At 44.0% G+C, this 26253-nt stretch overlaps 1 protein-coding gene and 1 long non-coding RNA gene across 2 annotated transcripts; one reads left to right on the forward strand and one right to left on the reverse strand.

The window, feature by feature from the left end:
- Window positions 1–2415: 2415 nt before the first annotated feature.
- LOC129711129 (uncharacterized) lies at window positions 2416–6181 on the reverse strand. Its single transcript, XR_008725782.1, has 2 exons — window positions 5668–6181; window positions 2416–2869 (listed from the first exon to the last, which is right to left on the reverse strand). It is a non-coding gene; the product is annotated as an uncharacterized LOC129711129 (long non-coding RNA).
- A 6130-nt stretch (window positions 6182–12311) lies between these two features.
- On the forward strand, window positions 12312–14318 carry LOC129711133 (diencephalon/mesencephalon homeobox protein 1-B-like). The gene is made up of 2 exons (XM_055658560.1): window positions 12312–12541; window positions 14036–14318. Exons 1-2 carry the CDS (start codon window positions 12373–12375, stop codon window positions 14227–14229), a joined length of 363 nt encoding a protein of 120 aa, XP_055514535.1. The 5' UTR covers window positions 12312–12372; the 3' UTR covers window positions 14230–14318.
- The last annotated feature ends 11935 nt before the right edge of the window (window positions 14319–26253 follow it).

A 26253-nucleotide genomic window follows, 5' to 3' on the forward strand; every position in this document is an offset into this window, starting at 1 on the left:
AAAGACCTACAAAATCACACAATATTTTGCCAATAAGATTTTTTTTAAACTATTGCTCGTTCATGTGAAATACTTGAACAAGTAACTCATTTGGTGCAACAGTTTATTTAATTGATGATTGTCATTACTTTGTGCGATCCTTTTCAAAATGACCAACATTTTATCTTAAACAGTTGTATCTTTAAACCCTGACGGATAGAAAAGCTGATTTTGGGTGACTGATCTGTAGATTTGTTTTCCAAGGGCTAGCCTCATCTGTTGACCTCCACACAATGTCCGTGACCCTTTGGGTTATAGGTGAACGGGGAGATCGAATTTGGTAATCAGGAAGTCTTTTAACTTTTTCAGTATTGTGCTTTTGGTAGCACATGCTATGTTGTCATCTGTTTCTTAAAGTTGAAAAGCTACATTGTGGTGGCATTGATCACCAATTGAGTTTTGCAGAGAAGTAAAGAGCTTTTAAGTGCTTAACTGACCAGTGAATACCAATGTTAATTTCTATATTGATTGGTGATTATCAAATTGACCTTGGACAGATTGGCTGATTGAACATCTGTTGTAGAAAGAGAAAGCCAATGCAAATTTCAGAAACCTAGTTTTCACCTGCTCATATATATATATATATCCCACCTTATTTTCAAAATTAGATTTTGTAACTAATCTAAACGATATTGGAATGCATGTTTCACTGCAAAGCACTATTAAACATGTCGGGGCAAAATATTATTCTTCTAAAATGGTGCAGAATACCTGGTTTAACTTGTTGACAAATTTCAATTGAAGTGGTGCATCAGAGTGTACTTTGAGGCTAAATATCTGCTGCTTGTTTTATAATGCCAGGAGGCAGTTGGTGAAGAATTACAAACCAAAGAACAGTGCATATGAGACACAACCATTTCCTTGCAACTTTCTTTTACTCCATAAACTGAGTTTAACCAGTGAATTAAATCAAACCATGTACAACTCTATGGGGATGTCAATAGCACTCTTTTTTTAAAGATGGTAAAAGTGTTGAAGGCCAACGCACTATCGGAGTGAAGGATGGAACTGAATTCTATTCAAGTAGAATTATGAAATTTAATATCGGATGTTGCCAATAATGTTTACAGTGATAACAGGGCATTAATTAAAGAACCTTCTTCACCAATCTTGAATTATCTAAGTGACAAATGGTTACACATTCCAAAACACTTTTGACAAAGTTCCTTACGAATTGAAAAAGGAGGTACAAAAATGAAACATGTACTTGGAGGAATTACCTTAGGGTGAAGGCGGAGGTGAGGGTTTGTATTTTAGGCTGAATGGGATGGTCATGATCTTGTTTCCATTTCACATTGACGAACCCCATGCAAGTTCAATTTTGCAGATTATCAACTAGAATGGTCATCGTAGTGAGGAGGCAACTTTTAAAGTACCATGCCAAGTTTCAGATATAGGTCACTGGAGCAAAATGTTTAAAATGCGATTACAAAAATATCTGAAGAGATGTGAAAGGAGATCACATACTCCGAATTTGATTGAATTAGTTAAGAATGAGGGTGGAATAAAAGTACTATTAATTGTTGGTGATTGGCATTTAACATGTCTTACTGGTACAGATATGACAACGATTTGTCTTAGCAAATAACATAGCAAGTCTACACCATTCTAACCACACCTTGAAAAGTATGCTGGTGAGACACTATATTGTGCAATATATCCAATTCTGTTCACATGTTAGCACATGTAGCAGCAGATATTGTAGACAGTTCACGAGGCACATAACTATTTGAATATGAGTTGTGTTGAGAGACTTGGGTAGTTTGGTCTTGAATATATTTATGAGGCAAATGGGGGGAAAATTTAACCTGGCACCCGTTTTCACTCAAGACAAATCCAGTATAAGATTCGGGAAGTACTTTGCACAGAGCATGGAATGGACTTATTTAAAGGGTTGTGGGGATGGAATTCTTAGAATTATTTAGTTGCTCACCAGATACATTGAGAAACATCAGGGCCATTACTGATGCATGGCCCAACTACATCTGCAATAATTTTGTGATTGTGATTACACTTGCTTTAATGTTAGTGCTTTTTTTTAATTTAGAGATATTGTGTGGAAACAGGCCCTTCGGCCCACAGTGCTGGGACCATCAATCACCCATATACGTCTTTGAATGTGGGTGGAAACTGGAGCACCCAGACAAAACCCATGCGGTCACGTACAGGCAACACCCGCAGACCGCATCGAACCCGGATTTGGCACTGTGAGGCAGCAGCTCTACTGCTGTGCCTCCCTGCTCTTCAATAACCTCCATAATCAAAGGATCTTCACCTTGCACTGCTTGCTTGGTTATATCCTACAGAACAATACCAAACTAAAATTATTTTACATATAGATGTACTTGTATTTTCAAGACAGTATATAATTAATGGTTTGTTCAAGTTGATAAGATATTATTTATTAAGATATGCAAGTACACTATTTCTCAGAATATAAAAATGTTTTATGAACTTTGGACACGCCCTGAATGCATGTTGCGTAAGGTAGGAGAATATTATGAAATAATTTAATTGTAAAATAGATGTTGCTGGTCTTCAAATTTTGGTTTGGAAAATAACAAAACAAAACGTTTGCCTCCATCAGGCTAATAGAAGTGGTGGAGATAGATTGCCACAGTTGTCACCAGTTCCATTGGCTTGGTAAACGTTTCTCTACAGCCAACAGGTCTGATACATCTGACTGGCCACTCGATGGTTCAACTTGCTACTGAGACCAGCAACAGAGTACCGATGTCCAGGTACATGTTGTATTTAGTTTGTCAGCTTCATGCCAAGGCAAACTGGAGAAAGAACCCTGACTTTGTTCATTTCACTTGGATTACGCACCCTGTGAAGAAAAGTAGACAAAGGTAAATGGATGTGTTTTGTTTTCCATTAATTTTTATAACTATTTGCAGTGCTTTTAATTGAGTATTTTTTTGTTAGCATAGCTATTTAAATCTACTTGAACAGTTCTCTTATCACTGTTTGGAGCTGCTGGAGGTGCAGACCTTGCTCAGGCTCATGGGTCATCTTTGGAACTGTAGGTTCCTGAATGTTTTCCATATTGGAAATAGTTGAATGTAGGTTGATGTAGTTTGGAACATGGAACAGTACAACACAGGAACAAGGCCGAAGGCCCACGTGATCAACATGATTCCAATTTAAACTATTTTTTGGCTGTATGTGATCCATATCCCAACATTCCCCTGTATATCCATGTGTCTATCCAAAAGTCATTTTAAATGCCCCCATCATATATCTGCCTCCACCATCACCCCAGGCAATGCATTTTATTGTGAGATAACCTATAATTATAATGTTATAGTCACCATCTGGAAGTTGGCCTCCAAGCTGCACACCATCCTGTCTTGGAAATATATCGCCTTTCCTTTACTGGGTGAAAATCATGAAACTCTCTCCCTAACAACATTGTGGGTACACCCACAACTCAAGGACCGCAGCAATTCAAGAAGGACCTCACCACCTCGAGGGCAACTAGGGATGGGCAATAAAATGCTTGAATGAAATGTGTACAAAAAAAGAGTCGAGTGTAGTGAAAGTATCAATGGCAGTGGCAGAATCGTTGCACATAATGGGAGCTCTAACTCAATTAGAGAGTTATAAAGTGATACAGCCTGGAAACAGGGCCTTCAGTCCAATTTGCTCAAACATGTCGGCCAACATGTCCCAGCTACACTAGTCCCACCTGCCCGCGTTTGACCCATATCCCTCCAAGCCTGTCCTGTCCATGTACCTGTCCAACTGTTTCTTTAAATGGTGGGATAATTCCTGCCATAGGTAATCAACTACCTCTTTTGGCAGCTCGTTCCATAACCCACCACCCTTTGTGTGAAAAAGTTACCCCTCAGATTCCTATTAAATCCTTTCCCTTTCACCTTTAAACCAATGACCTCTGGTTATCAATTCCCCTACTCTGGGCAAGAAACTCTATGCATCTACCTGATCTATTCCTCTCATGATTTTATACACCTCTATAAGATCACCCCCTCATCCTCCTGCGCTCCAAGGAATAGAGTCCCAGCTTACTCAACCTCTCCCTATAGCTCGAACCCTCTAGTTCTTGCAACATCCTCGTAAATGTTCTCTATTCCCTTTCCAGCTTGACAACATATTTAAACTACAAGGTGACCAATTCAAAGGTGGAATCCTGTCCCGTCAGCTTTCATTAAGTTTTATTGAACAGCCTCAGAAGCTAAAGCTTTACAGTGGGCCTGGTGTTTAAAATGGCAAGTAGCTGGAAGCCCAGGGTTGTGCTTAGTCATCCTTGCCCTTAATGATTTCCTACTCTGCATTAGATCTCCCCAATGGAGAGGGGTCTGTGTCATGAACTTTGAATACAGTAAAAGTGTATACAGAAGTGTAGACGTGGAAGTAAAGTCATCACATACAAGCAAAGGAGATGCCTTTGACCTGGCTTCATGTTCAGCAGTAACATTGTGAGCCGAGGGGCCAGTTCCTGTGCTGTACTGTTCTATGTTAAGTCATTGTTTCTTGTGCCAGTAGCGTTTGCACTCCTGCTTAGTGGGAAAGGACGAGGTTAAGGGCAGATGTCGCATCTTCTGCAGTTCAAGGCCCCGTGCAAAAGAGTAGGGTGTTAGGGTAAAAATTGATTTGTGTATTGGACAGCAAACAGTTACTTGGAAATGCTGGAGGGGGGGGGGGGGGGGGGGGGGGGGGGGCAGAAGAAAACCTTGTTAGAAATGGTGAAGTTAGAATGTGGAGGCCCTTGGGATGAAGATTGAAGAGAGGGTAGTCAGTGGGGTGCAAGCTGAAGTCTAGGAACTGGGATTTGCACAACCATGGGCCCTGCATGGAATAGTTTGAATGAGGAGACTGAGACAGAAACATGGCGCACATAGTCCCTACAGAATGGAGGATGAGTAGCAGAGGCAGTCTGGGTTGTTGTGGGTGTAATTTCCCATCCATCCACGGTTGTTAAAAGAGAGAAGGAAGAAAAGAACTGAAGATGGATTACATGGAGCCAAGGAATGGGGGTGTCAAAATGTTACTATTGTGATTCGCACCTTGCCCAATTGCCAGCATCTTATACCTGGTATCGTCCTTCCTATTTCAACTCTCTTGTCTTTGAGAAGATCACAGACCTCCACACTCAATAGACAATAGGTGAAGGAGTAGGCCATTCGGCCCTTCGAGCCAACACCGCCATTCAATATGATCATGGCTGATCATCCAATATCAGTACCCCGTTCCTGCTTTGTCCCCATATCCCTTGGTTCCGTTAGCCCTAAGAGCTAAATCTCTCTTGAAAACATCCAGCAAATTGGCCTCCAATTCACAAAGTGGTCGTTCTTTGTGGACCATACACACATTCGCCTTCTCTTTAATAACTGTCTTGTAACATGATCAATAACTGTCCCTGGCCGGGCGCCCGCGAGTCCTCTTTGCCTGTCAAGCTACATTAGTTTCCAACAAAATAAGTCGTTTAGATCATCTTTTGCCCAAATTCCCAAGTCTTTTGGACTGGGCAGATTAGCGCGGGGGCCTTTTGTTTAGCCACACAGGGGATTAGGAAAGATTTGCCGCGAGAAAAAGTTGCGATTTATTCGTCCGTTTATCCCTCAATGCCACGAAAATGCTGTCGGTTGCGGATTAGATACTTACAAAGCGACGCCTTGTCCACAAGAAGCTGGTGGGGTGGAGATTCTCCTGTTGGTTTCTAGTCAGTCGCATCATGGCTGCAGATTTGCCGTGTGTTATTGTTCCTTTCCCAAATCCTGCTTTTTAATTTGTTAGCCAACTTCTCGATCCCTTTTTCAGCAATCAATTCCAACATTAACTTCACAATAAACAGCGGGGTCTCGGTTAACGTCGCTCCCAATTTTCAGGGCTCGAATGCTCAGCGCCGACCCTTTCTCTCCAGCTCTGGTCGAATCCCTCCTACTGAATGCCTTCAACGTTGTCACCGACGTTTCACTCGATCGCCTGCAGTTAAAAAAAAAATCACTGTCAAATTACATCAATTTTTTTTCTAGCTTGTTCTAAAATTGCGTTTAGCTTTACGTTGTTTGAAAAAGTTTGCAGGTCAGGGACATATTGACACGTCTTTTAACAGGGAGGAGCTCAAGTGAAGCGACAATAGCCTCCGTGTTGACGTTGAACAACACGTTCAATAAACACTGCTCTCACGAAAGGCTGTTGTAGCAACAAGCCGCGTACTCCCAGAATTGTAATAATCTTGATGTTTTTGTTTTAATCAAATAAAGACAGCGAATAGCAAAACAATCTGTCGATAAATTAATGGACATCATATAGCATCAAATAATGAATGATAAGATCTCTGCCTCATAGCTAGATGGGGCTCTTAAAAATAGCAGAGTCAGGGGATATGGGGAGAAGGCAGGAACGGGGTACTGATTGGGGATGATCAGCCATGATCACATTGAATGGCGGTGCTGGCTCGAAGGGCCGAATGGCCTACTCCTGCACCTATTGTCTATTGTCTTATTTTTGCTGACTTATTTCTGGTTTTGAACGAGGTGTTTTAAGATCATTTTGTACCTACAATTGGTTGAGTGGGAAATTCATGTTGATTGATAGTATTTTCCTCTTTTGTGCAGCACGGACTTCAGCCCTTCGGCCCACCTTGTCCATGTCGACCAAATTGCCATTTTGGGCCAGTCCCAATTACAGCTAATAGATCTAGTAATTAGAATTTAACAACCGCGAGCTGCTATCTGCTTGTTGCTATTTAAATCAAGACAATGTATCTATCTGGTTGACACAAGAGTCACACAGCAGGGAAACATGCCCTTCGGCCCGCCTAGTCCATGCCGACTCAGATGCCTGTTTAAGAAGGAACTGCAGATGCTGGAAAATCGAAGGTAGACGAAAATGCTGGAGAAACTCAGCGGGTGCAGCAGCATCTATGGAGCGAAGGAAATAGGCAACGTTTCGGGCCGAAACGTTGCCCTATTTCCTTCGCTCCATAGATGCTGCTGCACCCGCTGAGTTTCTCCAGCATTTTTGTCTACCTCCGACTCAGATGCCCCCATGTCAACTCCAATGATCTCACGTTTCGCCCTTATCCCTCTGAAACCTTGTCCATGTGAACCTTTCCTATCCATTTATAGCAACCACTGGTGCAAGCGTGGTTTAGTGGCACTTCATTCGGTGTTAAACTGAGTTTAGTTCAAGTGTGACAAAAAGTTGGGCTAACACAGCGGGGCAGGCAGTGTCTCTGGGGAGAAGGAAAGGGTGACGTTTCAGGTCGTAACCTTTCTTCAGTCTAGTTAGAGATAAGGGAAACGAAGATATAGACGTTGATGGAGAGAGGTAAAGCAAAAAAAAGTAACGATGGTTAAGGAAACAGGCCATTCATTGTTAGTTGTTGGATGAAAACGAGAAGCTGGTGCGACTTGGGTTGGGGAGGGATAGAGAGAGAGGGGGGGAGGGAATGCTGGGTTACTTGAAGTTAGATAAATCAATGTTATACCACTTGGCTACAAGCTGCCCAAGCGAACTATGAGATGCTGTTCCTCCAATTTGTGTTTAGCCTCACTCTGACAATGGAGGAGACCTAGGACAGAAAGATCATTCGTGGGAATGGGAAGAAGAATTAAAGCGTTTATCAACCGGGAGATCAGGAGGTCCAGGCGGACTGAGCGAAGGCGTTCAGCGAAACAATCAATTTTGGGGAGAAGGTAGAACTGGTCTGTGCGGGGCTGGGAAACAATAAGGTTGGAGCCTATGGAAGGGCAGTCTGGCAGAAGTGATACAATCAGAAATGGTCTGTGAGATTAATGCTTGGACAGATGGATGGATGGGAAAGGTTGAGAGGAATTTGTGCCAAACACAGGCAAATTGAACTGGAATAGATGGGCAACATGGACAAGTTGGGCTGAAGAGCCTGAAACATCACCAACATATGGTCTCCAGCACGTTGTGTCCTGTTGTGTAAACCAGCATCTGCAGTTCCTTGTTTCTACAAGACTTAGTCCAATGGTCCAAGTGCAGGGAGATGGGGGTAGCCCAGAATGCCAACTTGGTTGACATGGAGTACATGGGCGGAGAATCCTGCTTCTGTGCTGTACAGTATTGGCCGCTTTCTTTTTTACAAAAATCACAGAAATTGAACACAGAGATTGAAGGGAGCACTGGTTGGTTAAAGAATATCAGCCGGGGACGTCTAGTTTATTGAAGGGCAGTTTAGAAGCATGATAGCAGAGGGGAAGAAGCTCTGAGTCATGGCTACCTCAAAACCCACAAACTTACCTCCAAGTAAACTTAAGTTTATTACTGTCCCGTATACTGAGGTCCAGTGAACATTTGTTTTGCATGTTATCAAATGATGGAATGTATCCTCAATAGGATTGTAACATTTTAAAGAATATTTGTTCTATGGTGGACAAAAAAGCTGGAGAAACTCAGCGGGTGCAGCAGCATCTATGGAGCGAAGGAAATCGGCAACGTTTAGGGCCGACACCCTTCTTCATTTGTTCTATGGCGATGGGTTTGTTTTGAATAATTTCGTATTGTAAATCGGGTTCGATCCTGACCTCGGTTTGCTGCCCGTGTGGAGTTTGCACGTTCTCCTAGTGACATCGTGCATTTCATAGAAACGTAGAAAATAGGTGCAGGAGGAGGCCATTTGGCCCTTCGAGCCAGCACCGCCATTCATAGAAACATAGAAACATGATCATGGCTGATCATCCACAATCAGAAACCCGTGCCTGCCTTGTCCCCATATCCCCTGATTCCGCTAGCCCCCAGAGCTCTATCTAACTATCTTTTAAATGCATCCTGTGAACTGGCCTCCACTGCGTTATGTAGCGGGTGCTCCGGTTTCCAGCCACATCCCAAAGACGTGCGGATTTGTAGTCGTCTGTACAATTGATCGGGTCTGTACCATTGCCCCCTGGTCTGCAGGAGTGGGTGAGAAAGTGGGATAGCATAGAACCAGTGTGAACGGGTGATCGATGGTCGGCGTGGACTCGGTGGGTCGCAAGGCCGATTTCAATGCTGGACATTTCAATTAAATGCAATTCATTTGAGAGGTGGGTGGATCCATTGGCTGTACAGCGCTAGGCTAGCGGTCAGTCCCCATACCTGCCCCAGCGGGGGGCTGCAAGCCCGGGCATCGCCGCTAGGACGTGGAAGCGTCGCGCTATAAATAAGCCCCTTTGGAGAGGGGGTACCCTAGTGGGATAGAGGACACAGCGGGGCGTTTGAGGACTTCTGCTCCCGTGAAACTGTGAGTAAAACCTGGCGAGCGGTGAGTTACCAGCGACCAAAAGCGACAGAAACTTTCATTCGAGACCAACTTTTAAACTGTTAAATCTAATTGACCATTGGATAACACGCTGGGGCTGCAGTTATTGAGTCGGGGTTGGCATTGGGTTGGGATTTGAGCTGGGAAACGCAGGCAAAGAAAAGACAGAGGCAAAAACGTGAAATTGTGGAGACACAAGGAAGGAACTGCGCGCAGATGCTGGAATCTTGAGCAGAGCACTGATGTGGTCTGGGCTATTCACAAGGGGGATAAAAGTTGTTGGAGAATGAAAATAAAAAGTGCTGGAAATCAATTCGATCAATAACTAGGGAGGGAAAAGACTGGTTAATATTTTGAGGAAGGCACAGGGCTGGAGCAACTCGGCGGTCAGGCAGCATTTGTGGTGGGAATGGATAACATCCCGGGTCGGGAACACCTCCTTCAGACTGATTCACGTTAAAGTTAACGTATCCATTCTTGCTGCAGATTTAAGTAACTCATTTGGTAACTTTTGTTTTCATTTTTTTTAACTTTCTTTTAAATAGACTAGAAGGTTCGTGAGTTTTGCTGTGTTAGTTCAGAGTGAGATGCGCGTTTGTGGAATAGTCTTTCAGCGAGCATGGGTTAAATCAGAACCATTCACAGCTGAAGATAGGTCACAAAATTCTGCAGTAACAGCGGGACAGGCAGCATCTCTGGAGAGAAGGAACGGGTGACGTTTCGGGTCGAGACCCTTCCATAGACTGGAGGTGGTGGCTGAAGAAGGGTCTCGACCCGAAACCCTTCGGGGTCACCCATTCCTTCTCGCCAGAGATGCCGCCTGTCCCGCTGTCCGGAGTTCCTCCAGCATTTTGTGTTTATTTTCGGTTTAAACCAGCATCTGCAGTTCCTTCCTACACCATTCACAGCTGAGGCGTGTTATGATTTGGGTTGGCGTATTTCAGAACTTTTTTGGTACATGCCTTGTTGTAGAGAGAGAGAGAGAACCCAAGGGTGCCCCCCGTCATGTGGAACCCCTAAAGATCTACATTAAACGCAGTCCATTCCTCGCATTCATTTTTTTTCCCCACCCATACATTCCGGTCGAGTCTTCTGTAAATTACACACTCGGTCATACTCGCTCATCCAAGCTGCCGTCCACAACAAGGATCGTTTTAGCACCGAGTTCCGGAAGCGCTGTGCAAATTCCTCCTTCAATCGTGATAGAAAATTGAATATGGGCCGAGGGGCCGCGAGGAAGCACCGTGTGTTTTGAAAACCACAACCGGACAGGATTCCTCTGTGCGAGCAGGAACTGAAGATGCTGGTTTAAACCTAATATAGACACAAAAAGCTGGAGTAACTCAGCGGCATCTGTGAAGGACTGGGTGACGTTTCGAGTCGAGACCCTTCTCTGTCACGATCTCCGGCTCTAATCTTCTGCCTCTGTGTGTGTCTCTCTCTCTCAGTCCATCATTCTCTAATCCCCCCCTCTCTAATGATCTCTAATCTATCTTTACCGCTCCCTAACAATCTGACTTTCTAATCTCCCCCCCCCCCTTCTCCCTTCCCTTCCTCTCTCTCCCCCTCTCTCTCTCTCTCCTCTCTCCCTCCCTCACCCTCTCCCCTCTCTCTCTCTCTCCCCCCTCCTCCCTCTCTCTCTCTCTCTCTCTCTCTCTCCCTCTCTCTCCCCTCTCTCTCTCTCCCCCCTCTCTCTCTCTCCCCCTCTCTCTCTCTCTCTCTCCCTCTCCTCCTCTCCCTCGCCCCCTCCTTCCCTCTCTCTCTCCTCTCTCTCTCTCTCTCTCTCTCTCTCTCCCCCCCTCTCTCTCTCTCTCTCTCTCTCTCTCTCTCTCTCTCTCCCTCTCTCTCCCTCTCTCCCCTCCTCTCTCTCTCCCTCTCTCTCTCTCTCTCCCCTCCTCTCTCTCTCTCTCTCTCTCTCTCTCTCTCCCCTCCTCTCCCTCTTCTCCTCCCCCTCACTTCTCTCCTCCTCTCTCCCTCCTCTCCTCCTCTCTCTCCCCCCTCTCTCCCCCTCTCCCTCTCTCTCTCCCCCTCCTCTCTCTCCCCCTCCTCTCTCTCCCCCTCCTCTCTCTCCCCCTCCTCTCTCTCCCCCCCCTCTCTCCCCCTCCTCTCTCTCCCCCCCTCTCTCCCCCCCCTCTCTCTCCCCCTCCTCTCTCTCTCCCTCCTCTCAGGATCCATCTTCCCCATTCTCCCTCCCCCCTCTCATCTCCCTCCTCTCACCCCCTCTTCCTTCACCCCCCCCCTCCTTCACCCCCCTCCTCTCACTGGGTCGTTTTGCCAGAACATGGCAATTCCTTGTGTTTGAAAGGAAGGGGAGATCTGGATGTGGGATTATCATCTCGATCTGAAGGAAGAGAGAGGACCTCGGTTTAACGTTTCAATTCCCAGGACAGCATCTTAAACAGTGTAGGTCTCCCTCAAAGACAAAATGCTGGAGTAACTCAGCGGGTCAGCTAATATCTCTGAAGAACATACTGTAGATAAGTGACGTTTGGGGTCAGGACCCATCTTCAAACTTTATTAAACTGTCTATTAATTTGGAAGAAAGAACTGCAGATGCTGGTTTAAATCAAAGATAGACACAAAATGCTGGAGTAACTCAGCGGGACAGGCAGCATCTCTGGAGGGAAGGAATGGGTGACGTTACAAATGCTGCCTGTCCTGCTGAGTTACTCCAGCAATTTTGTGGCTGTCTATTAATGAATGCCCAGGCAATTGCAAACTTCCTCAACGTTACTCAAATTCTAGATACTCAAAAATACTTAAATACGGTAAGAATTAGCGTTTGGCTGCTTATTCTGTCTGATCATGGTTAAACATCCAGCTGTTTAATGGGGGCAGTGGGGAAATATCAAAGCACTCTATATCTTTGTTTAATATATTATGCAAAATCACATTTTTTGGTGTTTATTAACTTGCCTTTTGTCAATACGATCCGGCCCGGATGTACAGCACTTTGCTGCCCTGGAGGTACCGAGGTCTTAGTCGGAAGGCTATGTTTAGTTTTGTGGGCAGCTACGGCTTTTTTTTTTAGATATTAACTGCGAAAAATATAAAGGAAAACTTCAAATCTCTCGCTATAACAAGGTTTGCCAAGTGTCATGAACAGGGTGTATTATTATAGTGAGAACAGCCACTGGTGGCAGAATGTGAACTCGCTGGCTACAGGATTCTACCTGCACCGTCAGGTGGGTGAACAGGTGCAGCCAGCACAGCCGGGAGGGTGTCCGCCACTCATCCACACCCTCACCGTGGCCGAACACTTAGCTGGTGAGTGTTCATTGTTCAGGGACCCAGGAAAAGCCAAGGGGGACATAGCAGGGACTCCAGTGCTGCTGGTCACAGTAGGTCAGCAAACATCATCTCTGGAGAACACGGATAATTGACGTTTTGGGTCAGGACCCTTCTTCAGACTGATCGTGGGGAGGGAGTTGAGGGGGGGGGGGGGGGGGGAAAGAAAGCTGGAAGAGGGGAGGGGAGCAAGATGAAGCCTGGCAAGTAATGGGTAGATCCAGGTGGGGGGGGGGGGGGTTTATAGGCAGATGGTTGACATTAAAAGGTAGACAAAATGCTGGAGAAAGAATGGAGAAGGGGGGGGGGGGGGGGGGGGGGGGGGCGGAAGTTGCTCCAGCATTCTTGTCTACCTTTGATTTTCCAGCATCTGCAGTTCCTTCTTAAACATCAACGATTAAACAACAGGTGTGAGACAAAAGGATTGAAGCGTTGCAATTTTGTGAGGATAGATGAAGGGATGTAGGTGGAAGAGGAGGGAGAATCAAGAAATCGGTCCAATTCTAGGTGGGGCACGGGAGAGGTGGAGAAAGGGAGGCTGGTAAGGGGGGGGGGAGGAGGGAGAGGGTTATTTAATGTTCAGGTGGGGCACCATGGGCTGTAAAAAAACAAATACTAGAGGGCATAGCTTTTTAAAAAAAAAAAAAAAAAAAAAAAAAAATGAGAGGGACAAATTTTAGAAGAGATATACGAGGCAACCTTTTTACACCGTGGGTGGTCAACGCCTGCAACGCGCTGCCAGGGGCAGTAGTTGAGGTAGGTACGTTAGTGGCATATAAGAGACTTATGGACAGGCATGTATTGATGTGGAGGGAAATGATTTATGTAGAGGTAGATAAGAGATGGTCTGGGCATCATGTTCAGCACAGACATTGTGGCCTGAAGGGCCTGTTTTTGTGCGGTACTGTTCTAAGTTCAAACAAAAGCTTTTTACTGCATCTCGGTACAGATTACTATAATAAATCCATACCAAGGTAGTTCATTGATTGTGAAATAATGGTGCCCTGCACTTTTACTATAGTTTACTTTAGAGATACAGCATGGAAACAGCCCCTTCGGCCCACCGAGTCCGTGCCGACCAGCGATCTCCCCATACACTCGCACTGTCCTACACACTAGGGATAATATACAATTTACAGATGCCTAAAAATTAACCTAAAAATCTGTATGTCTATGAAGTGTGGGAGAGAACCGGCGCACCCGTAGAAAACCCATGAGGTCCCAGTGAGAACGTACAAACTCCGTACAGACAGTCAGGATCGTACCGTGGTCTCTGGTGCTGTAAAGGCAGCAATGCTACCGCTGCGCCTACGTGCTGCCCTCGTGTGGATCAACAAGGAAAAGATAACAACAATGACATCCACACTATAAAAGAAAAGCATATTTTCAAATGCGGTGGCAGTGTGCAGCTTGTTTGTGAATGGTAGGTCATTCAGTTGATTTTCATGCTGCTGTTTCATTGATGTTTTGAAGAAATCATCCTGGAGGCGAGGTTTGGCAGTGGCCATCTGAAGCGGCGGCGAGGCAGGACTGCCTTCAGCTCCCAGCAGCTGGAGGCCCTGGAGACGGCCTTTCACACAACCCGCTATCCCGACTTGGCCATGCGGGAACGGCTGGCGATGTACATCAACCTCCCAGAGCCAAGAATCCAGGCACGTTCTGTTTGACCTATTTGTCATTTTTAGCAGCCAGTCCATTTGGATAAATAGTCAGGGCAACTGAAAGTGATCATTGTTGCACTGGGACATTGTCAGCATTCTGTTCTAAATAGATGGGTAAAAATGGCACATGCTGTTGCACTCTGCTTTGGCAAAGGAGAGGAATGAAAGGACAGGTAAATATTGCCACGTTTCATTTCAGTGGGAATATGGGGCTAGCAGCATGGACGAGTTGGGCCAAAGGGCCAGTTTCTGTTTTGTATTACTCCTGTGTTGGCAATAGTGGCATAGCAGGCAGACGGCTGCCACGCAGGGCCAGAGATGCAGATTCCATCCTGACCTCAGGTGCTGGCTGTGGAAGTGGCACATTTGCCTTGTGACTGGGATGGCTTTCCTCCCACATCCCAAAGACGTGCAGGTTTGTAGGTTAATTGGCCTCAGTAATTTGTCCCTGGTGTGTAGGGAGTGGATGAGATAATGGAATAACATAGAACTAGTGTGAACAGGTGATCGTTGGCCAGCTGGACTCAGTGGGTCGGAGGGCCTGCCTCCATGCTGTATCTTCAATCATAGAAACATAGAAAACAGGTGCAGGAGTAGGCCATTCGGACCTTCGAGCTTGCACCGCCATTCAATATGATCATGGCTGATCATCCAACTCAGTATCCTGTACCTGCCTTCTCTCCATACCCCCTGATCCCTTTAGCCGCAAGGGCCACATCTAACTCCCTCTTAAATATAGCCAATGAACTGGCCTCACCTACCTTCTGTGGCAGAGAATTCCAGAGATTCACCACTCTCTGTGTAAAAAATGTTTTTCTCATCTCAGTCCCCTTTATCCTTTAAAACTAAAGTGTCATCCACTCTGATTTTTCCAGCCAAAGGAAAATCCTAACTTATTTGTAAACATCCTGGGAAAAGAATGCAGAAAATATACAATATTTCAAATCGTGTCCAATGTAACTTGGGAAACAAATGCGAATGATATTTAAGTTTGTGTTATCATTGTTAGTTATAGTTCTATATATACTAAGCAGCGTTTTAAACAAAAATATTAATTTTTCACTAAATGTAGGTGTGGTTCAAAAATCGAAGAGCCAAGTATCGCAAACACCAGCGGGGTGCAGAGAAAGTTGAGACTGGGACGGGAATAAATGAACGGGAAACGAGTGAAAGCAAAGAAAGAAAAATCCACCAGGAGAAAGATAAACATTGTATTGGAGGAGAAGGCTCCATGGAATCCTGTGGCACCTTTGACCAGTGGTCAGTGACTGAGACCAGAACCACCAGTCTGTCTGGTACAAAATCCGACAGTGAAAATCGAGAAAATTATCATATTGCTACAAGTACAGGTGAGAAACGGAAACCTCCATCCTTTCAGGTGTGTTTTTTTTACGGCCTGGTATATGTTTGAAATGTTTGTTCATATTGAGTGGTCAATAAACAGGCCTGTGATGCAGCTTGTGGAGCTGCTGCCTCATCGCGCCAGACATTCGGGTCCAATCCAGACCTCGGGTGCTGTCTGGGTGGAGTTTGCATGTTCTCCCCACGACTGCGTGGATTTCCTCTGGGTGTAGATGGGACACGGTGGTCGGTGTGGGAAAGTAGGGCCCAATGATCCGGTTCCACGCTTTATGACTCTATGATGTGATAATAGAAACCAAAGATCCTATATTGGAGCAAGATGGACCACTCCTGTTAAATGCAATGGGCTGACGTGTAGTACGCAATGGAGCGGTATGTGGGCCTTTTTTTCATCCATTTCCGTATCCGGACCTGACCCGACCTGACTCCCAGTGTAATCAACGTTGTGGGGGATCAGTTTGTGTTAATAAATTATAATTCTGAAAATGAGGAGAAGATTTTTACCAAAGAACTTTTATTTTGACGAGGATGTTTCCGTAACCGGCTTCCATCTCCGCACTAGTATCTTTGCTCCACTACGGGATCTTTGGTGCGGAGACGGAAGCTGGTTACGGAAATGGGGCCAAAAATTACCCATGAATCTGCCCATGACCGTACTACATCTTTTTCGTCGAGCGGACCATCTTGCTCGCTATAGGATCTTTGATAGAAACATAGAAAGAAGGCGCAGGAGTAGGCCATTCAGCCCTTCAAGCCAGCACCGCCATTCAATATGATCATGACTGATCATCCAGAATCAGTACCCTGTTCCTGCTTTTTCCCCATATCCCTTGATTCTGTTAGCTCTAAGAACTACATCTAACTCTCTCTTGAATACATTCAGTGAATTGACCTCCACTGCCTTCTGTGGTGGAGAATTCCACAGATTCACAACTCTCTGGGTGAAAATGTTTTTCGTCATCTCAGATTTTCTCTAATGAGGAGACCAAAACTGCACACAGGGCCCTGTACAACTGCAGTAGGGCCTCATCGCTCCTGTACTTAAATCCTCTTGCTATGATGGCCAACATGCCATTTGCTTTCTTCACTGCTGTACCTGCAATAAACTAAAACGTGGTATGTTTCTTGCAGATCCCATTGCAAAGACTGTGCAAAGAGAGGAGGATATCAGGATTCCAGAATGTCCCAACCTGCAGCAACATGGTGCAAGTCTACACACTCAGATCCAGCATCACTTGGCTTTGGCAAGTGTTCTGCTCCCAGAGTCGTGCTATGGAATCCCTGCTCCAAACCCACATGGTAATCAGACTCCTGCCCTGTACCCCGCTTGCTTCCGAAAGTTTCCCTCTTCTCTTCAAACTCCTCCCGCCTCCTTCATTCATCACTCTTATAAATTATCAGACTTGATTCCAAAACCCAGTACCGTGGGGAGTCTGAGACAAGCCAGACAACAGGCCAATCTACTGGGCCTCAACGTCCAATATTAACGAGCCGTAGTGAGTAGTTGACTAGGGTATGCTCTTTGTAAAACATTTGAAAGTGAATAAAATTAATACGTTTACATTGAAATACAACACTTTGTTTACATTAATCTTCATTGTATCACACAAAACACTTTTTGACTGGTCGACATTTGTAACTGCAGGTGCTGGAATCGTGAGCAAAACACAAAGCACTGGAGGAATTCAGCAGGCCAGGTAGCATCTGTGGAGGACAAGGATAGGGGACATTTTGGATTGGGAGCCTTTTTCAGACTGATTGTGGTTGGTGGGGGGGGGGGGGGGGGGGGGCAGGGTTGACGGGCAAAGGGGTGGACAAAGGCTCGAGATGAAAAGCAGAATGAAAAGTAAAGCCAGAAAGGGGCTCATAGTGGAAGTGGACTTGGGAGGGGTGGGGAATAAAAGAGTTTATAAGAATGATCCCAGTAATGAGTAGGTTAACCTATGTTGAGCGTTTGTCGGCACTGGGCCTGTACTCGTTGGAGTTAAGAATGAGGGGGGGGAACCTAATTGAAACATACAGAATAGTGAAAGGCTTGGATAGAGTGGATGTGGAGAGGATGTTTCCACTAGTGGGAGAGTCTAGGACTAGAGGACATAGCCTAAGAATTAAAGGACGTTCTTTTAGGAAGATGAGAAATTTCTTTAGTCAGAGGGTGATGAATCTGTGGAATTCTTTGCCACAGAAGGCTGTGGAGGCCAAGTCAGTGGATAATTTTAAGGCAGAGATAAATAGATTCTTGATTAGTACGGGTGTCAGAGGTTATGGGGAGAACGCAGGAGAATGGGGATGGGAGGGCGAGATAGATCAGCCATGATTGAATGGTGTAGATGATGGGCCGAATGGCCTAATTCTACTCCTATTCCTTATGACCTTATGAAAGAGGGTCAGGGGACTAGTGGCGGGAATGGGTGCACATCTGGTGTGGGGAGAGTGTTTGGGCACAGGAGAGAGAGGGAGGTGAGGGGATGTACTTAAAATTGGAAGAATCAATGTTCCTAGGGTTGAGTACTTCAAGCGGAATATGAAGTACTGCAGTTTGCGTGTGGCCTCAGTCAGGCCTCTATTTGACTGAGTGCAATTAAAAGTTGCGGTCTGTTTGGCTGAATGAGGTGTTTTTTTTACTAAATTGGTCACACAGTATGCCTGCTGGACAGTACTTGTTGGTTGTAGTGTCCTAACCACAGCCTCACTCGCATCACCTCACTTTGCAGTCTGACAGATATTATCTCCAGCAGTTCTGCACTGGGCATGCAAAGTGACTCGACCTACTTTACAGGCTGCCAGCATCATCGCTGAGCAAAGTGCCCTGTGGCATTATCAGCAAGAACTTCAATAACTTTCTGGTTGTTGAAAATAACATCGTCTCTTAGCGACACCCCGACCTGCAAGGTCAACAAAGAGGAAATTCGACAAGCAATTTAGAACAGAGCACAGGAACAGGCCCTTCAGCCCACAATGTCCATGCTGTACATGATGGCAAGATAAACTAACCTGCGTGTGATCCATATCCCTCCATTCCATCCCTATCCATGTGCCTATCTAAAAACCACTGAAACGCCAATATTGTACTTGCCTCCACTACCACCCCGGGCAGCATGTTCCAGGCACCTACCACCCTCTGTGTTAAAAATAATTGCCCCACATATCTCCTTTAAACTTTGCCCCTCTCACCTTAAAACTATGTCCTCAAGTCTTTGACATCTCACCCTGGGTACATAGATTCTGACTCTCTAGGTTGAATTCAGACCACACAAATTTGGTTCATACTTTAAAATAGCTTATTATATTAACAAATTGCATTAAAGTGAGGCAAAAGGGGTATTTCCTGGTTTGCCCCACAAAATGTGGAGGCTGGAGGAGGCAAGATGTCACCAGGGCAATTATTTGATGCATTGTCCGTGCCAAATGCCAAAGACCAGAGCCATAGAGTCTTACCGAATGGAAATAGGCCCTTCAGCCCAACTTGCCTATGCTGACCAATATGCCCTAACGCTTGGCTCATAACCCTTCTAAACCTGTCCCATCCATGTACCTGTCCAAATGTCGTTTTCAATGTTATGATAGTACCTGCCTCTATTGCAGGTCCACCCTTGGTTCCTTCCAGAGCCTTGTGGGATTATCCATTTTCCTGGACAAAGAGAGGTCATGTAATAATGAGTCAACAATACACCCCTGAACCACTAATTATACCCTTTCTGTGTCTCTAAAGCACCATGCACTGCATGAAACCTGAATAAAGAATTAACAATGAACAAAGAAGTGAACCGTTAATCTTTCAGGACGGAGGCGCTCGTCCTAAAAGAGCGTGTGCCACATCCATAATCCCCCCCCTCAGGAAGAGAAGGGGGATGTAAACAGATGCAGGTTGTCGTGTCAGCATTCAAACATGGGTATGATGCTGCTCAAGAGTTGACTTTGTAAACCTATCTAAACGCGATTCCCTTATCATGTAACTATACACTGTAAATGGCTCGATTGTAATCATGTATTGTCTTTCTGCTGATTGGACAGCGCGCAACAAAAGCTTTTCACCGTATCACCATACACGTGACAATACACTAAACTGAACTGAACCTATGAATTGACCGATGAAAAGATCCAAAGAAAAATTTCAAGCGTGAACAGATGGCAGGCATTGAAATAAGCGGGCTCCGCAGTTGTTAAATGTTGCAGCAGTTCTAGACAACGACATTGTTCTTCGTTTCATTTCTCACTGACCTCTGGGACGCATCGTCATCTTTTTGCTGGAGTCTGCAACAAATTAAGATATTTTATTCATTTTCAAAACTTGTAGGATTGGCAGGTGAACTTCAATACCAATAGTTGAGGAAGAATTGGGAAGTCACACACAAGTTGGAAAGTGAGGGACTGGGTGGAGTCTCATCGTGCCAACACAGCTCAACAAACTGGCAGTGCAGCACTGACAGAGGCACTGCTTTGTGGCTCAGGTGCGCCTTGTCTCCAGTGGACCATACACGATTCTGAAGAAGTGCAGTGAAGTCCTCTTGTTATTCTGCCTGCAGGTTTACCCCCTCAAACTGCACCTCAGCATCTCATAGTTATAGACTTAACAATGTGGAAACAGACCCTTCAGTCCAACTTGCCCACACCGACCAACATGTCCCATCTATGCTAGTTGCACCTGCCTGCGTTTGGTTCCTACCCTTCTAAACCGATCCTATCCATGTACCTGTCCAAATGTTTCTTAAACATTGCTATAGTACCTGCCTCAACTACCTCGTCTGGCAGCTTGTTCCATACACCCAGCACCCTTGGTGTGAAAAAGTTACCCCTCAGGTTCCTATTAAATCTTTTCCCTCACCTTAAACCTATGACATTTGGTTCTTGATACCCCTACTCTGGGCAAGAGACTCTGTGCATCCATTCACCATATCCCTCTCATGATTTTGTACACCTCTACAAGATCACCCCTCATCCTCCTGCGCTCCAAGGAAAAGGGATCTAGCCTGCTCAACCTCTCCCTATATACAAAGGCCTTCAAGTCCTGGCATCTGTATCATTGCTGTTTGTAGCCGCTGCTGTGTTCAAATTTACTGCAAATTTTCCTAAATTACAATAGTCATCACTTAAAATGAACTGAGCCTCACCAAGCAGAGAATGCTGGTATATAAATAAGCATCAATTTTCCAGTTACGAAACAATCGCAGACCATTGCCCTTGAATGCCAACTTTGTCTCCACAGATGCTGAGTACTGCCAATGTATTGCATTTTAATTCAGGTTTGCAGCATCTGCAGTTTTATGTCACCATTGCAGGTCACAGGTCTTTGACCATCATGAATCCTTTAAAGAGCAATGTCCTCACCTTTTCTCTTTGCAAATCAAGGTTAGGCCAACTGTGCTGATAATCACCAGAGCGACTACTTTGCAGATGAGGACTGAAGCAAAATATATCAGGTTGTAATTGACAGCTGCAAAGGCAAAAAGACAATAGTGACCAGTTTACAGAGGTGAAAATTAGACTTGCTAAAAACATGATGAATGTTAAGATTTTGCTTTTATGTGGAATCAAACACTCATTCTGACTGTATTCATGTATTTTGCACGATGTTGGTGGAGTATTGTGTGCAGTTTTGGTTGCTCTGATATAGGAAAGATGTTGTTAAGCTGGAAATAGTGCAGAGAAGAATTAAGAGGATGTTGCCAGGACTTGAGCGTTTGAGCCATAGGGAGAGGTTGGGTAGGCTGGGACTTTATTCCTTGGTGCGTAGGAGAACGAGGGCTGATCTTATAGAGATATTTAAGATTACGAGGGGAATAGATAGAGATAAAATGCACAGTCTTTTACCTAGAGTAGTGGAATCAAGAACCAGGAGACATTGGTTTAAGGTGAGAGCAGAAAGATTTAGTAAGAATCAGAGGGGCAACCTTATCACACAAAGGGCGGTGGATACATATGGAACGAGTTGCCGGAGGAGATGATTGAGCAGATACTATAACAACATCTAAAAGCCATTCGGACGTTGGTCTTCAAAGAATTCACGATGGTCAATGATTCGTAACCTGCATTAGGACGGGTACATGGTACATGGACGGGAAAGGTTTAGATACAGGGATATGGGCAAAGGCAGGTGGGACTAATGTAGATGGGGCAACGTGGTTGGAATGGGCAAGTTGGGAGCAAGGACCTGTTTCCGTGCTAGACAAAGTGCTGGTGTAACTCAGCGGGTCAGGCAGCATCTCTGGAGACGAGACGTTACGGGTCATGAGCCTTCTTCAGACGTCCGGAGAAAACCCACGTGCTAATTCCATAGAGACAGCACTCATAGTCAGCATCGAACCTGGGTCTTTGGCGCCGTTAGGCAGCAACTCTACACGTGCGACACTGTGACGCCCCGGTTCAGCGGTACTTTTGAGATTGTTAGACTTGCCAATGACGTCCTTTTCACTTCTACCTCCATTCTGTCCTTCTGGCTCCGTTAACTCATTGCACTTGCCTAACTTTGGGCACAATCCAGTAAGCTTCACCATCTGGTTTAATCCCCAATGCCCCAAACTGAACAGTGGACAAAACTTTACGAGTTTCCATCAATAATGAAAGCATGAGTATAATTAACTTACAATGGACATTGACATTGATCAAGCCCATTCCGCTGATCTGGGCTGACAAATGTGAGGCAACATAGCAGTGGTACACTCCAGCATCTTCCCTCTGGAGGTTGGAGAGCGTCAGGGTAAAACTACGTTTGTCAGTTGCCATGGTTCGGTTGCTGGTTTTGTATCTGCTCAGCGACTCGTTACAGTATCCGTTATCCTTTGTCCAGTGCACTGTGAGAGTTGTATTCAAATACTCATCAAATTCCACAATACACCTCAGCTTCAGGGAGTCTCCTCTCAGCCCACTCATTTTGGAAACCGGAGTAAACACTTTGAATTCTTAGGAGACAACAAGAAGCTATTTGTAGAATAATAATGTATTAATAATAATATATATGTAGTCATATTTTTGAATAATGCAGTTATACTAATAAATAATATTGTAATGATAATAAATAATGTGTAGAAGTTGAGGTTATTAATTTAAACGAAATACCAGAGACACCATTCTTAATTATTGTTTTTTTTAAATCCTATTTTTTTTATTGATGATGTAAAGGTGGTCTCAAACAATTTGGAGTAAACAGGCCCTTCAGCCCATCCTGTCTATGCCAGAGAGGGGAAATAAGGGGGATAAAAGGGAAATGTTGGACTCGAGTGTGGAATGGAAGGGAAAGGAACTGCAGATGCTGGTTTAAACCGAAGATAGGCACACAAAGCTGGAGTAATTCAGCTGGAAAGGCAGCAGCTCCGGAGGGTAGGAATGGGTGACATCAGAGTCTGAAGATGGGTCTCGACCCAAAACGTCACACATTCCTTCTCTCCAGAGATGCTGCCTGTCCCGCTGAGTTACTCCAGCTTTTTGTGTCTATCTTCAATAATTCATAAATGCTTACTGGCTCCAAATGATTTATACAGCAGGTTTAATTAAAGATAATTAACTTAAAATGGAATGCATTCATAACTTAACTAGCTTATTATCAGCATTACGTGTTAATAATTAAATTTATTCATAAACGCACTAACAATGTTTCAATTTGGCTCTGTTAGGATATCTTCTACTTGAAGTTAATTAGTGTATGGGCATAGTCCCAATAACAAATAAACATTGGAAAAAAATGACATCTTTAATATTTATTCCACGTGTCCATGGTTACTCCATTTAAGTGATAACGTACATGGGATTAAAATGCCATGAAACTGTTCTAACTTCATCAAAAGAAAAAGGTCATTTTATTGCCAACAGAGTCTTTCGCTGTGGACACCTCTGGTCTGGTGATCACATAAGAATGTGTGAAATGCATAAATGGCTCTAACTATTTCAGATGTGTCTGAACTGTGAATAACTTTTCAATTAAAATTGCATTCAAGTGCTTACACTTGGCTGAAGTGTACGACAAAAATCGGAGGAAGTTTAAACTGTTCTTAAAAGTGTAATAATTATAGGTTCAGTGTCTCATTGAAATATTATGTCATAAAATCATTTGAAATTATACTATCTGATACCAAATGTTCTTGTACTTACTAATCACCAGAACTGTTATCAGATGGCCCATCGCAGTAATTGGATTGAAGCTGGGGAACTTGGCCCGACACTGATAAATACCGGTGTGGTTGATGTGAACTGGGGAAATCTGCAGAACTGAAATCAATGTACCCGATCCAAAATGTAGGATGGCTTTGGTTCGATTAGCAAATCCAACCAGATGAGGTAGAAAACTGCAACCATTTGATGTTTGCTTGCACCACATCAACTCTGGTTTCGAGGGACTCTTCTCACAATAGGTTGCTTTGCATGAGAGAGAGAACACGCCACCTTCCACTGCGTAAATGGTGGATCTTGAATAAAAGAGTCTTAATGGACATCTGCCTTGACTATAGCCTAGAGATGGGGAAACACAAAAAGTGGATTTCCGATAATTTATGATGTATGAATTATTAAATTATTTTCATTAGATGTGATCGTTAAATACCTACTGTTTAACACAATAAAATGTTGCGAGAGAAGGTACAAAGAACTGCAGACGATGGTTTACAAGAAACATCTGGAGTATTGTGTGCAGTTTTGGTCTCCTAATTTGAGGAAGGACATCCTTGCTATTGAGGCAGTGCAGCAGTTGGTTCACGAGGTTAATCCCCGGGATGGCGGGACTGTCATATGAAGAAAGATTGGAAAGACTGGACTTGTACTCACTGGAATTTAGGATGAGAGGGGATCTTATAGAAACATCTAAAATTATAAAAGGACTGGACAAGCTAAATGCAGGAAAAATGTTTCCAATGTTGGGGGGGGGAGAGTTGAGTCCAGAATCAGGGGCCACAGTCTAAGAATAAAGGGGAGGCCATTTAAAACTGAGATGAGAAAAAACGTTTTCACCCAGAGTTGTGAATTTGTGGAATTCTCTGACACAGAAGAGACAGTAGAGGCCAATGCACTGGATGAGTTTAAAAGAGAGTTAGATAGAGCTCTAGGGGCTAGGGGAATCAAGGGATATGGGGAGAAGGCAGGCACGGGTTACTGATTGTGGATGATCAGCCATGATCACAATGAATGTCGGTGCTCGAAGGCAGTGCTGGCGTCCTCCTTCACCTATTTTCTGTTTCTGTGGCCTATGCTCCTAATACCAAATTCAGATAATATCTGATTCAGCTTTGCACGAACTTTCTTTGCTATAAAATGTTAGACAAATTGTATTTATGAGGACAATCACTAATTAATCAGGTGTAATCTTTTCTCTTCACCAATAAATCGATTTAGCTAGCACGATAATTTTCATGAAACACTTGTAACATAACTTATGTGCAATTGTTTGAGAGCCACAAAAAAAGGTATTTACCATTATTAAAAAGATTACCCTGCGATCAAACAGATGGGAACGAGTTACACGGTGGCACTAATGTAAACATGGGCGCATTAGGTTAAATGCCCCTTCATGTCCAGATTTTTAGAATATTAAAACTTATTTATAGAGTCTTCAGCGCCAAAAGTGCTAACATAAAAATGGTCTTACCTTGTACCATGTGCATCCACCAAATAATTAAAAAAAGTATCCTAACATGTACCCTTCCACATTGAAGACACTCAAGGACCATCTCAAAAGGAATTTACAACAATGCTTTCAGTTTAACAGTTTTAAAATGGATGTTGTAAAGCCGGCCCAGCAACTCTAGTGGTCTTATTTTTAGTATGATGATAAATAGCGGCCAGCAGGATGTGGTTCTTTTGGAAAAACAACTTTGACCAAAAATATTACTGTGCCATCAGATAAAACGATACAATTATTCCATTATTTCATTCAATTTTCCATTTTCGTGTTATCCACTACTTCAGAAATAAATTGTCATCTATACATTTTTTAAATTGCATTGCAGAATTATTTTCTAAGGTATAGAAGATGTAGCCGTAAAGATGATTATTGTAAAGGTGGAGGGTGCCACTGTAAAAATAAAACATTACAACTCGCAATTTTCTCACCTTTGACGACCTCCAGAGTGTTTTTTAACACTGTTGTAAAAAACAGTCAGTCAGAAATCACCTTTGGTCATTTTCATTAAACTATTGCAATTGCAAGGAAATTACAAGGGCAAAATGTTCATTTATTTCGATTGTAAACCTTCATTCTGCCACAATATTAGCTTTAGACCAACAAGACTAATTTAGTTTTGTGATATAGCACGGAAACAAACCCTTTGGTCTACTGAATCCACACCAACCGTCGTTCACCAGTGTCAGAGATCCTTGTTATTAAATATCCTTATCAAATAGAGAATCTTGTCATTAGATCCCTGCTGAAACAGACAGTGGTCAATATGCAAACTGAGCTTTTACATCAAAGTAAAACCATTTTCAAATTACACTGGGATAAGGCGAGGTGTAGTCTCCAAAGAGAATACTGGGCAGTGAACACAGTTGTTCACCCGACTTTCTCCCCAATTCATTATGGCCAAACTTTTACCTTCCATCATTCATAAGTTCAAGTCTTAAGAGCAGAATTAGGCCATTCAGGTCTACTCTGGCTGACCTTTCTCTTAGTACAAAAATCTTATTGTCTTACAAATGCATTTTTACTTGCTTCCTATCCATAGCCCTCAAGGGTATTCAAAATGA

This window comes from Leucoraja erinacea, chromosome 29 (assembly GCF_028641065.1).
Source record: "Leucoraja erinacea ecotype New England chromosome 29, Leri_hhj_1, whole genome shotgun sequence".
Lineage (NCBI taxonomy): Eukaryota > Metazoa > Chordata > Chondrichthyes > Rajiformes > Rajidae > Leucoraja > Leucoraja erinaceus.